This window comes from Gigantopelta aegis, chromosome 12 (genome assembly GCF_016097555.1).
Source record: "Gigantopelta aegis isolate Gae_Host chromosome 12, Gae_host_genome, whole genome shotgun sequence".
Taxonomy (NCBI): Eukaryota; Metazoa; Mollusca; class Gastropoda; order Neomphalida; family Peltospiridae; genus Gigantopelta; species Gigantopelta aegis.
Window position 1 is genome coordinate 5527682 of NC_054710.1, and position 13805 is coordinate 5541486.

The 13805-nt window shown below is 37.8% G+C and overlaps 1 protein-coding gene across 1 annotated transcript; it reads right to left on the reverse strand.

The window, feature by feature from the left end:
• Positions 1-1938: 1938 nt before the first annotated feature.
• LOC121386416 (gastrula zinc finger protein xLCGF3.1-like) lies at positions 1939-12453 on the reverse strand. Its single transcript, XM_041517304.1, has 2 exons — positions 12333-12453; positions 1939-3838 (listed from the first exon to the last, which is right to left on the reverse strand). Exon 2 carries the CDS (start codon positions 3692-3694, stop codon positions 2639-2641), a length of 1056 nt encoding a protein of 351 aa, XP_041373238.1. The 5' UTR covers positions 3695-3838; positions 12333-12453; the 3' UTR covers positions 1939-2638.
• Between the last annotated feature and the right edge of the window lie 1352 nt (positions 12454-13805).

Consider the following 13805-nt stretch of genomic DNA (forward strand, 5'->3'; position numbering starts at 1 on the left):
TCGACCGACCGTTCAAAATTGCGCCAAATTCCCCCAATCAAAATTGCGCACCCTTTTCTCTTTGGCATTTAACTGCTCCATTCAAATTCCATAGCACCACCCCCACCCCCACCCGCCTGCTACCGATTTGATCGGGCTGCTGGTGCTCCCTTGCACCTGCCTGTGCAGGCGGTCCCTCCTCTCCCCCCCCCCCCCCCCCCCCCCCCACCTTTCCTGTCATGGACGGAGGAGCCGGCTCTTGTGCCCACGACAGGCGTGCGCTACAACAGCTTGTTCTGAATGTGCACGTAAAACCCTATGACATGACATGACAACTTAGGGAGACACCACAGCATCGTAGAGGTCTATAATTAACGAGCTACTATCGATTCACTAATACCAAAACCTATATTAGCTCGGCCATTTACCTTTCGACCGACCGTTCAAAATTGCGCCAAATTCCCCCAATCAAAATTGCGCACCCTTTTCTCTTTGGCATTTAACTGCTCCATTCAAATTCCATAGCACCACCCCCACCCCCACCCGCCTGCTACCGATTTGATCGGGCTGCTGGTGCTCCCTTGCACCTGCCTGTGCAGGCGGTCCCTCCTCTCCCCTCCCCCCCCCCCCCCACCTTTCCTGTCATGGACGGAGGAGCCGGCTCTTGTGCCCACGACAGGCGTGCGCTACAACAGCTTGTTCTGAATGTGCACGTAAAACCCTACGACCTGACCTGACATGACGTAGCCCAGTCGTGAAGTGTTCGCCTGAAGGACTCCCCGTTGTCAGTGGTTCCATTTCTCATTCCAGCCAGAGGTGAGACGTAGCCCAGCGGTAAAGCGTTCGCTTGATGCGCGGTCAGTTTGAGATCGATCGAGGTGTCTTTTACATGCACCGTCCCACAACAGGATACCGGTCTCCGTGGCGTCGTGGTTAGGCCATCGGTCTACAGGCTGGTAGGTACTGGGTTCGGATCCCAGTCGAGGCATGGGATTTTTAATCCAGATACCGAGTCTAAACCCTGAGTGAGTGCTCCGCAAGACTCAATGGGTAAGTGTAAAACCACTTGCACCGACCAGTGATCCATAACTGGTTCAACAAAGGCCATGGTTTGTGCTATCCTGCCTGTGGGAAGCGCAAATAAAAGATCCCTTGCTGCTAATCGGAAGAGTAGCCCATGAAGTGGCGACAGCGGGTTTCATCTCAAAATCTGTATGGTCCTTAACCATATGTCTGACGCCATATAACCGTAAATAAAATGTGTTGAGTGCGTCGTTAAATAAAACATTTCTTTCTTTTGGTGCACTGGCTGGAAAGAGAAATAGCCCAATGGGCCCACCGACGGGGATCGATCCTAGACAAACCACGCATTAGGCGTACGCTTTACCGCTGGGCTACGTTCCGCCCCTCGATAACAACTAAATATTGGCTGGTTGGTTTTCAATGGAGTCCAATAACTTGTGTGTAAACAAGGCAATATAATCAATATGCAATTTTAAAGGCATATTGTCACAGACCACTGACCTACTACATGGCCTGACAAAGTATTACTTACAAACATATACATTGGATCTGTCCCTAAATGTACTTTATTGTCACAGACCACTGACCTATTACATGCCCTAACAAAGTATTACTTACAAACATATAAATTGGATCTGTCCCTAAATGTACTTTATTCAACCATCTATGTAACCACCATACTCCACTTATTTATATTTTGTAAAAATAATAGAATTATGGCAATGGTCCATAATTCAAAAACTAACATTGCTGAGAGGGTTGACATGGATTTCACTTCACCATGGTTCATTATAGTGATGCAATAGCTAGATTTGGTCTGTAAAAATTAATGTAATTTTGATTTATTATTAATTTTCAGATAAATAAGGTCCTTAAATCTGTGACAGTATGCCTTTAATCATCAAAAAAAGAGAGATTGATTGACGACAAACAAAAAACAGTGAGGAATGATCTTTATTGAAATACGACTGTCGCGAAAAGCACACAGTGAGGAATGGTCCGTTTTAAAAATACGACTGTCGCGAAAAGCACACAGTGACGAATGGTCCGTTTTAAAAATACGACTGTCGCGAGAAGCACACAGTGAGGAATGATCCGTTTTAAAAATACGACTGTCGCGAAAAGCAGACAGTGAGGAATGGTCCGTTTTAAAAATACGACTGTCACTTGAAATAGATGCATAATAAAAGAGAACTATTCTGTTTGTTTTTTCACCATTATCATATAAAACATTTCGTCTTTTGTTGGGCTTCTTTTTTTTTTCAAATTGTAATTCCGTGTAAAACTCTTTTTATTTGCACATATCACACTTGAATCGTTTCCCTCCGGTATAAATCAACATCTGGGCCTAATTCACAAAGCTCTCTTAGGCTCTGCTAGACAACAAAACAGCCCAGGTCGCCAAGTATATTGTATGAATATAGAAGACGGCCTTGTAAGTTGTCAAACTTGTGCCCAATTCTTTTATTCTTTGTACAATAAAATATATTTGCAATCAATCACTCAATCAATCAACAAAACATCCTCTTTGCAAGTCTTTTAACATTGCACTGCGAGATCGCAAAGTTGCGAGTTTGGCGAATTAGGCCTATGATGTTTTAAGGTTGTACTGGCTGTAGACTAGTTTGAGCACAAATCACATTTGATTTAAATTGAAGGGCTTCTCGTCAGTATGAATGCGTTCATGCTTCCTCAAACTGGAACTTTGTCTATAACATTTTGTGCACACATCACATTTGAAAGGCCTCTCATCAGTATGAAGGATTTTATGCTTTTTCAAACTGGATCGGAGTGTAAAACATTTTGTGCACATATCACATTTGAAGGGCCTCTCACCAGTATGAATATACATATGATATTTTAAACCTCCTATAGCTGTAAAACATTTTGTGCACCTATCACATTTGAAAGGTTTCTCACCAGTATGAAGCATTTTGTGACGTTTTAAACTTTCTCTAGCTGTGAAATGTTTCGTGCACATATCACATTTGAAAGGTTTCTCGCCAGTGTGAGTAAACATATGACGTTTTAAGCTTGCTCTAGCTGTAAAATATGTCTTGCAAACATCACACTTGAACGGTTTCTCACCAGCATGACGTATTTTATGCTTCTTCAAATTGGAACCAAGTGTAAAACATTTTTTGCACGTGTCACATTTGAAAGGTTTCTCACCGGTATGAATCAATATATGACGTTTTAAGCGTGTAGTTGTTGTGAAGCATTTTGTGCACATCTCACATTTAAAAGGTTTCTCACCGGTATGAACCATTTTGTGAATTTTCAAAGTGGAACTATGTGGAAAACATTTTGTGCATATATCGCATTTGAAAGGTTTCTCACCAGTGTGAGTTAGCATGTGGTTTTTCAAGTCCCACGCTTTTATATACCATTTTGTGCACACTGCACACTGGAAAGGTTTTTTGCCAGAGTGAAAACGCAAAATATGATCTTTCAAGTTATAGTTCTTTTTGAATGTTTTATTGCACTCACGACATTCGGACTGCTTTTCACGAGTGTGGATTGTCATGTGTTGTATTATGTTACTTTTAGAAGAGAAATCCTTCAAACACATTCCGCATTTGAACGGTCTCTCTCCTGTATGCACGTGCATGTGTCTTTGTAATTTATATTTATCTCTACAACACTTTGAGCAGACTTCACATTTGACACGTTTAACACCGCTGGACGACATGGTGCTTATCAGATGGATGGCTTAAGTTCACGGTCGTCACACACGTCTTTGTGTTTAACAGTCTGGATCAGATGGCAAAGTTTCCTCACAAGCTGCTCTCAAATGTCTCACTCATCTCCAGATGTATACGGAAAACAGCAAACACTGGGGGAAAGAAGAAGAAGAAAGTTGTTTGGGATGTTTTTTTCAATAATAATTTTAAATCCAGTAACAGAATAAATGGAACAGTACGAAATTATTTGAAGACAAAATCCAGTTTGGGCTTCTTACAAACATTAAGACGACCAGAAACACATTGAATATATAGACACTAGTTAATATTCTAAAACATTTATTTAATACGTATTTTCTTTTTATGTTAAAAGATTTTATTGGTCGGAAACATCTTACAGTGCAGGAAACTCCGGACAGTCCAGGGGCAGGACGCAGCCCTGTGGTAAAGCACTCGCTCGATGCGCATTCGGTCTGGGATCGATCCCAGTCGGTGGTCCCATTGGGCCATTTCTCGTTCCAGCCAGTGCACCACGACTGGTATATCAAAGGCCGTGGTATGTACTACCATGTCTGTGGGATGGTGCATATAAAAGATCCCTTGCTGCTAATCGAAAAGAGTAGCCCATGAAGTGGTGACAGCGGGTTTCCTCTCTCAATATCCATGTGGTCCTTAACCATATGTCTGACGCCATATAACCGTAAATAAAATGTGTTGAGTGCGTCGTTAAATAAAACATTTCTTTCTTTCTTTCTTTCTTTCTTTCTTTCAGGACAGTCCCTTTAAAGGTACTATGTCGAAGTTAAAACTACAATATTTCGTTATTTTCACATTTATTTGTAATAAATAACTACAAATTAATCGATCCCATGCACAATCTTTCCATAATTAACAGGGCTCGTGCTGTTGGTAGCCAAATTAGCCATTGGCTAATTTTTACCCCCCCCCCCCCCCCCCCCCCCAGGAAAAAAAAGGCTAATACAATTTGCAAGTGGTTAAAATTTTGGCTAAGCCATTTTCTATCTTCTGATGTGAAAAAACGGTTACATAATCTATCCGACACCTCAAACATAATCCGACGCCATATAACCGTAAATGAAATGTGTTGACGACGCGTTAAATAAAACATTTCCTTCCTTCCTCAAACATAATAATAATACCAAATATTCAATTAGCGTAATAACGATCTCGCGAATGGTAACGAGAAACGGTGTCATCCAAAATACAGCGTAATGATGTTTGCTTATTTTAATAATCATGGTTATTAATTTTAACGGCATGTGTTCAACGTGTGTGAAAGCAAACCCTGGAAGATCTGTAGCTTGTTATTTTAACTTTGTAAAGTCTTTGAACCAAAGAAATTAAAACGGACCGACAATGCGAGTCACCTTCAATGCACATGCTAGTTCAGGGCCGAAAGACATGTATGGTATTCGTGGCCGGTTCCCCTTGGCCGCGTTCAGCCATACCGAGCCAAACAAACGACCGCTAGACTAGTTTATGCGCTTCTGGTTAAATGTATACAGTGCATTGTTATAATATGTACTTTGTAAGGCAGTGACCACGGCTCCCCAACCTGTTCACTGTCTATGTTCTGGGGGGCAATAAATCTTTAAAAAAAAAAAAAAAAAAAAAAAAATGTATACAGTGCTCTTTATTATTTCAGGAATTTAGGGAAGTACAAAAATGGCAAATAAAAGCGATAGTCAAAGCAGGTAATTTTTATTATACTTCGAGAAAAAAAACTAACAAAGTGTACCTAGGGGCACTAAAATGTGCTCGACATAAGCCTGGTACTCGAGGTTAGTGTGCTCGAGATACCAGTGCTCGATTTGGTAATATTACATAGGGAAGATGCCGGGACCGGCAATGGACCTCGAGATAAGTTGGGTACTCAAGGTTACAGAGGTCGAGATACCGACGTTTGACTGTATAACAATGGCTGCGCTTAGAAATTATCTCCCCCTTAGAGGTCGCGTCGTTACTATAGGTTTCTAGACGTTTCGTACCCAAACTCGTTCGTACCATACCGTTTCGTAACCACTAGCATACCAGTTCGTAACCAATTAAATAATGTCATACATTACACCTAACATTAATATATTTTTTAAATACACAATTATAATGTTATATTACAAACATATTGTAACATTTAGCCAAAAATGTGTTGTAATAATCACTCAGTATCTTTTATAAGCATTAAATGAGCAATTATGTGCTGTGCATCACTGAAGCATGCAGTTTCGTAACCAAAAAGCATACCTTTTCGTAACCAAAAAGCATACCTTTTCGTAACCAAAAAGCATACCTTTTCGTAGCCAAAGAGTAATTCTTTTGTCATAAACCCATTTAATATTTGATTGTATTAACCCGTGTAATAACGGTATGCAAATTTCATGTCATATGCAAATTTAAAAGTTCATAATGCTACTTTCACCTGTCAATAATTGAAGGACTCAGTGCTAAATAGGGAATAAGTCACATTTTGAAAGTTTTGAGAAATATACCAACATATAAGTTTTTATTAATTTCACATTTACCTTTACCATAAATACAATTGTATGAATATACTGGGTTTCAATATCTCTATATATAATTATATAATTATGTTAATATTACTATGTTTGTAAATATTAGTATGTTTGTACATAAAATGTTTTTTGTCATGTAAAAAGAAAAATGTTATGTGTTTGAAATATATCAACAAATAAGCTGACTTCGCTTGACATGATTCTTCGTGACAATTTCTAATCGCTAATTATTAAAATGCAGTTGGCTTGGATTTTTGTTGTTTTGTTTTTCATCAAATAACATGTACAAATGTGGGTACGAACTGGTATGCCTTTGGGTACGAACTGGTATGCTTTTGGGTACGAACCGGTATGGTACGAAACGGTATGGTTACGAAACGACCTGATACCGTTACGATACACCTTATAGTCTCGCTTTAAACAGCAGCTGCTCGGTAGTGTGATTTGAAACCACTGTTCGTATAAAATGACTTGTCCACCACTGTATGAACAGGAAAAGTGGTCAATGAGGCATTGCACAAAGAATGTCTGGACTGCATAACGGATTTATTATATGACAAAATACAACAACAAAAAGCAAACAGTGAATCGCTGGAAAACGAGACGTTTGTTACTTGTATGTCATTGCCAAAAACCTATCCATTTCTGTGTGTGTGTATTTTTAAAAAATTTAATTATTGATATATTATTTGAATAAAATCTAGTTGAAATATTATATTTTCTTCCTTTTATGTATGCTGTGTGGACATTTGTTTATTTGTGTGTTTTGTTTACTGCTTTTTGGTGAGGGGGAGGGTTTTGGTAGGTTCGTCCTACCCCCCATGGCATTGATCATGTAACTTGTCGATTATTAATTAATTAATTAATTTATTTATTTATATTTAATCAATAATTTCACAAAACTAAAAGAAAAATATTTTTTAGAAACAACACACTTTTTAAAAATTATGTACAGGGCCAGCGGAGTGTATTTGAAAGTGGGGATGGGGTGGGGGTACTAGGTGTGTGCTATCAGTTAGAAGGTTGTGGTGTGTGTGTGTGTGTGTGTGAGTGAGTGAGTGAGTGAGTGAGTGAGTGAGTGAGTGAGTGAGTGAGTGAGTGAGTGAGTGAGTGAGTGAGTGAGTGAGTGAGTGAGTGAGTGAGTGAGTGAGTGAGTGAGTGAGAGTGAGTGAGTGAGTGAGTGAAGTATATGTATTGAGAGGGTGAGTGTACCTGTTGGTAGTGAGTTCGGAGAGCATGCTCACCCGGAATAAGTTTAAATAGATAGATAGATATGTATAATATATGATTTGGGGCCTATGGCGGATCTCCAGACTTTTCAAGATAACAGGGCCTATGGCATCTCCAGAAAATAACAGGAACAAAAAGAAGAGACCCTCACCTCTTCCGCAGCCCATAATACACAATTTGAAGAAGAAACAAAGTTGTTCGAGACATGCAAATAGCATGGATACAAATATAGACATAGAGTAAAGAAGATATGGTGTGCCCATCAAGGCGTAAAAAAAAAGTTTCTTGAAACCGACCCTACCTAAAAAAAAGGACTTACCCTAATTATTTTTGCCTATTTATTTTTTATTTTTTTTATTTCAAGTTAAAAAAGAGTACAAATGTTTTTTTTTAAAAACTTTTAGACTGGCCATACCTAATATTTTTTATTCATGTTCCCAGAATTGTTTTCAGGCATAAGGCAGAATAAAATTGTATTTTCTTCATTTGTTAAAGTCTATATTTGATTATTCCTTTGCTAATCTGTCTATAGGGGGCCTACTAGTTGGGTATCTCTTTTGTAAGATGTAATTTGTATGTAGGATGACAAGTATTTTCTTTTTATACTAAGCATCTCTGAAATTACTGACAAAAACACTACCAAATGGAACGGGAACTCTGTTTACGTGCCCATATACAATGAAGGTTCAGGCACGCCTACCACGGATCCAGCCTCTGACATAGCCAGTGGGAGGTTCCGGGGCAGGAACACTACCAAAGGATGCTGTGATGGTGGTGTAAATAAATAACTGCAATGAAAGTGAAAACGCTGAAATTAAAGCAATTGGTGGGAGTAGCCTGTGTGGTGGCCATGGGTTTACCTTCTCAATGAGTCAGTATCTATGCCAAGTGTCAAAATTATGAAGGCTGGTTTTTTCTGAAACAACATGTTTAACACCAAATCTGAAATGTGCTGAGATGTTGTAATAAAAATATTCATTTTCTAAAAGAAAGAAAGAAAGAAGTGTTTTATTTAACGATGCACTCAACACATTTTATTTATGGTTATATGGCGTCAGACATATGGTTAAGGACCACACAGATTTTGAGAGGAAACCCGCTGTCGCCACTACATGGGCTACTCTTCCGATTGGCAGCAAGGGATCTTTTATTTGCGCTTCCCACAGGCAGGATAGCACAAACCATGGCCTTTGTTGAACCAGTTTATGGATCACTGGTCAGTGCAAGTGGTTTACACCTACCCATTGAGCCTTGCGGAGCACTCACTCAGGGTTTGGAGTCGGTATCTGGATTAAAAATCCCATGCCTCGACTGGGATCCGAACCAGTACCTACCAGCCTGTAGACCAATGGCCTGCCACGACGCCACCGAGGCCGGTGGTTATTCTAAAGAGACTGCGGAGCTTGTTTAGCAGTGTGAGATTTGATTAAATACTTGAGGCATAACAGAACAAACTGTTTTGTTTTTGCTACTGACCCATAAACAAAGTGACCATAACAAAATACTTTACAAATTATTATCTAGAATTTATTTACATAAATATCCTGAAACTGGAAATTTTAATATTTGTTCAGTTTATTTATTACCTTTTAAAATAAATGTTTTTTGTGCTTTTTTTCTCTCTCTTTTTTTTGTTTGTGTGTTTGTTTGTTTGTTTGGGGTTTTTTGGGGTTTTTAGCCTAACTGGACTATTTTGGAAAAATGTTGCAAAAGCCCAACATTTTATTCTGCAGTGATTGTTAAGCCGTATAACAGTTATAATTCTAGCATGGTACTGAAAAAAAAAAACACACTGTTGGACTAAAAATATAAATACCAGATAGTTATTGTTTATGTACATGCTAAGCAAGTAATTGTGATCATATATTGAACATGAAACAAGCCTAATGTGAATACTCCATGTTATGCATCTCTTGAAATTAACCGGCCTCGGTGGCGTCGTGATAGGCCATCGGTCTACAGGCTGGTAGGTACTGGGTTCGGATCCCAGTCGAGGCATGGGATTTTTAATCCAGATACCGACTCAAAACCCTGAGTGAGTGCTCCGCAAGGCTCAGTGGGTAGGTGTAAACCACTTGCACCGACCAGTGATCCATAACTGGTTCAACAAAGGCCATGGTTTGTCCTATCCTGCCTGTGGGAAGCGCAAATAAAAGATCCCTTGCTGCTAATCGGAAGAGTAGCCCATGTAGTGGCGAAAGCGGGTTTCCTATCAAAATCTGTGTGGTCCTTAACCATATGTCTGACACCATATAACCGTAAATAAAATGTGTTGAGTGCGTCGTTAAATAAAACATTTCTTTCTTGCTTTCTCTTGAAATTAATAAAAGATCCCTTGCTGCTAATCGGAAGAGTAGCCCATGTAGTGGCGAAAGCAGGTTTCCTATCAAAATCTGTGTGGTCCTTAACCATATGTCTGACGCCATATAACCGTAAATAAAATGTGTTGAGTGCGTCGTTAAATAAAACATTTCTTTCTTTCTCTTGAAATTAATGTAATTAGTGTTAAGTTAATTGGTGTTGTACCTATTAAACTACAGTAAATCATAAAGTGTACTTTTATATACAGAGTACACTTGTACAGGTATGTTAAGTGAGTCATAATTATTTCTTGCTGCATCTGGTTTTAGAAATTCACATTTGTAAAATATACCAGTATTTTGTTTCTTTAATTTATAATTTATTACTCTTACAGCCTTTGGAGAGAACAAAAAAGTATAATGTCTAAAGCAGTTTTCCATTGCTGTTAAAATTCATTATCAGTGGAAATCATGGAAAGTCATGAATGTTCTTGGTAAATAAGTGTATGAACCATGATTAAGATAATTTAGAGTGGACTTTTCTTAATATAAGTACTGATAAATAGAATATTTAGATACTGGTATGTCAAATAAATTTATGTTAAAACAGGCTCAGTGAAATCAGGATTCCTATTAAATTATGTCATTTTGTAAAATATTTACATTAACAAATTATAAATATTGCAAAACAATACCACTATCATTTCTAATTTCATGTAAATGTGCATGAAAAAAGCATTGTTATATTTCTACTTACATGTAAAAAAGAAAAAGAAAATTAAGAACAAAAAACAGTATATTTAATATTTTAAATTTCCTATTTATTTTTCATCATTTGAAAAGTTAATATTTATTTCTGTAATTATACATATGTTATTGATTTTTAAAATTTTTATTACATATATATATTTTTATTTTTTTTTATTTTATATACATGTATATCTTCATCAATATATATAAGATTTATTTGTGTTACCATAACTTTAATAATTTTGTTTGGTTTGGATTTGGGGTTTTTGGGATTTTTTATTTCATTGAAATAATTTATTAAAAATAATTATGTTGACAAATTTGGTTGAATTTACACTACTCTGCAAAGAAATAATTTGTGGTTTTAAACACGTTTATCTTCATATTAAATCACGATAACGAAGACTGAATAGCACCCAGAAGTAAACAGCAAAGAATGGAACGTGGCATTTTACAAATTAAAACTTAAATGCTGTCACTGCTTTTTATTGCAAACACTCAAGTATTATCAGTCAAATATGTACACATTTAATGGTTTTGGCATGGTGGATATATGATAGAAAGTTGTAAAAACGGTAGGGAGTAGCCTACGTGGTTGGGGAAAACCCACGATTTGACTGAACATTATTTTGTTAACCACTAAAGTTCTGCGGAATTTCGTAGATTTTTATTATCTACTTTAAGTTTTATCCGTTCTACACTTCAGTCACATACATGCTCTCAATTTGGTCGGGAATAATAGCGTGGATATACCGATCAGTGCGTTACAACAATACAAATTTAGAAACCGGAATGGTGTATAGTGCACAAGCGCCACCTGTCGGAAAGTCTCCGATAGTTTCCTATTAGGAAAGATGTATATAATACAAACAATTTGATGGTGTCTTTTTTAATACAATTTTTATGTCAACCCGTGGTGTACCCGTTTTCGTACATCAGTTAGTATTTTAAATTGAAAATAACATTAAATGCTACTACTACAACTACTACTATTATTATTATTATAAGAGGAAGAGAGGTATAACCAAAAAAGGATAAAAAGAAAAAACAAGAAAAAACAACACCTAAATATAACAACACCTAGTTACTACAAGGGAACGAAAATAATGTGGGTTTTTAAGAAAAGTATTGACTTAACATGCGCCCTACACTAAACAACTTCAAACACAGAAACAACTAAAGAACAAATAATAATAATAATAATAATAACAAATAAATAAATAAATAAAGTTTACTATATATTGTATGTATTTTGAAATTATTTCTTCTCATTATTCTTATTTATAAGCTCATGAGAGAAAGAAAGAAATGTTTTATTTAACGATGCACTCAACACATTTTATTTACGGTTATATGGCGTCAGACATATGGTTAAGGACCACACAGAGTTTGAGAAGAAACCCACTGTCGCCACTACATGGGCTACTCTTTCCGATTAACAGCAAGGGATCTTTGATTTGCGCTTCCCACAGGCAGGATAGCGCAAACCATGGCCTTTGTTGAACCAGTTATGGATCACTGGTCGGTGCAAGTGGTTTACACCTACCCATTGAGCCTTGCGAAGCACTCACTCAGGGTTTGGAATCGGTATCTGGATTAAAAATCCCATGCCTCGACTGGGATCCGAGCCCAGTACCTACCAGCCTGTAGACCGATGGCCTAACCACGACGCCATCGAGGCCGGTATAAGCTCATGAATACAAACTAGAGACTGGAAGAGTCCGGTTCCGTGTTCCACTCCGTTTATTAAATAGGATGATGTGCAGCTATGGCTGTTACCAAAATAAAGATGTTTTGTTAAAAACAGAACGAACAGAGCATCTCCTCACACTTACTTCAAAGTCTCTAAATTGTGGTGCTCAGATCTTTGTTTATAGCCGAAAATCGGAGAGAAATTACACAAAATATACCATAATTTCTACAAATGTCCCACGGTATGAATAGCTTACAACAAAGGAAACGGATATTGGAAAGCTATATCCCAACATCTTGTACGGACTATGCCTGTGTGACAATGTGCGGACTGCGATTATATCCAATGTTCAGAAAGAAAGAAAGAAGTGTTTTATTTAACGACGCACTCAACACATTTTATTTACGGCTATATGGCGTCAGACATATGGTTAAGGACCACACAGATTTTTTTAGAGGAAACCCGCTGTCGCCACATAGGCTACTCTTTTACGACAGGCAGCAAGGGATCTTTTAGTTGCGCTTCCCACAGGCAGGCTAGCACAAACCATGGCCTTTGTTGAACCAGTTATGGATCACTGGTCGGTGCAAATGGTTTACACCTACTCATTGAGCCTTGCGGAGTATTCACTCAGGGTTTGGAGTCGGTATCTGGATTAAAAATCCCATGCCTCGACTGGGATCCGAACCCAGTACCTACCAGCCTGTAGACCGATGGCCTGCCACGACGCCACCGAGGCCGGTTCCAATGTTCAGATACACTCGTGCTCTGTTGTTACTGATGCATTGTATACAAATTGTGTTATACATAATAATGTCTATTTTACGCCTATTCTAGGCCTATGTCTTAATAAAATTACATGCTATTGCGCAATACCGGATATATTGATTGTCATACATCATTTAAAAGTTCAATGCAACCTCTGCAATTAAGAAAATGTCCAAGGCAAAAAAAAACAAAAAAACAACATGCTGTTGAAAAAAAAAAAAATAAAAAAAAATGAATAGTTCCAGGCAAAAAGTGCCGTGGAGAATTGAAAAATCCACAGCTATCTCCACGGCATTGCCGATTGCCGTGGGCAATTGGAGGGGATACCAATGTCAAAGTTAAAACTTCCAAGATTTTGTTATTCTCACATTTATTTATAATCCACAAATTACAAATTAATCGATCCCCACGCACAATCTTTTCATAATTAACTCAATAATAATAAGTTATAAGCCTTGTACTGGGCGACAAGAAGGATTTCCCGAATAATTTGTGACTAATTATAGCATGGTCACCATGTTTGCTTTTGTTTCTTTGTCAAGAATTATGGAGAGAAAAAAACTTAGTGTCTAGAATGTGTACGCATAAAACAGTGACGTCACTAGTTAATGCGTGTGATACATCCTCAAAATTCTCCACTAAAAAACCCCCAACAAACAATTATACTAGTAAATGGAATTAATTGGTTGGAATATTTTATAGCTTTACCATTATGCTACCCCCCCCCCCCCCCCCCCCACACACACACACACACACACTCCAGCATACCAACTATAGTACTGTCGGAAATAGAATAAAAATAATGTTCGTCGATTATTTCTTACATATTAAACAGACAAGTAAATAT

Excerpts from the sequence above, each read along its gene's own strand:
- LOC121386416 (XM_041517304.1), bottom strand. The coding sequence starts at position 3,694 with ATGTCGTCCAGCGGTGTTAAACGTGTCAAATGTGAAGTCTGCTCAAAG.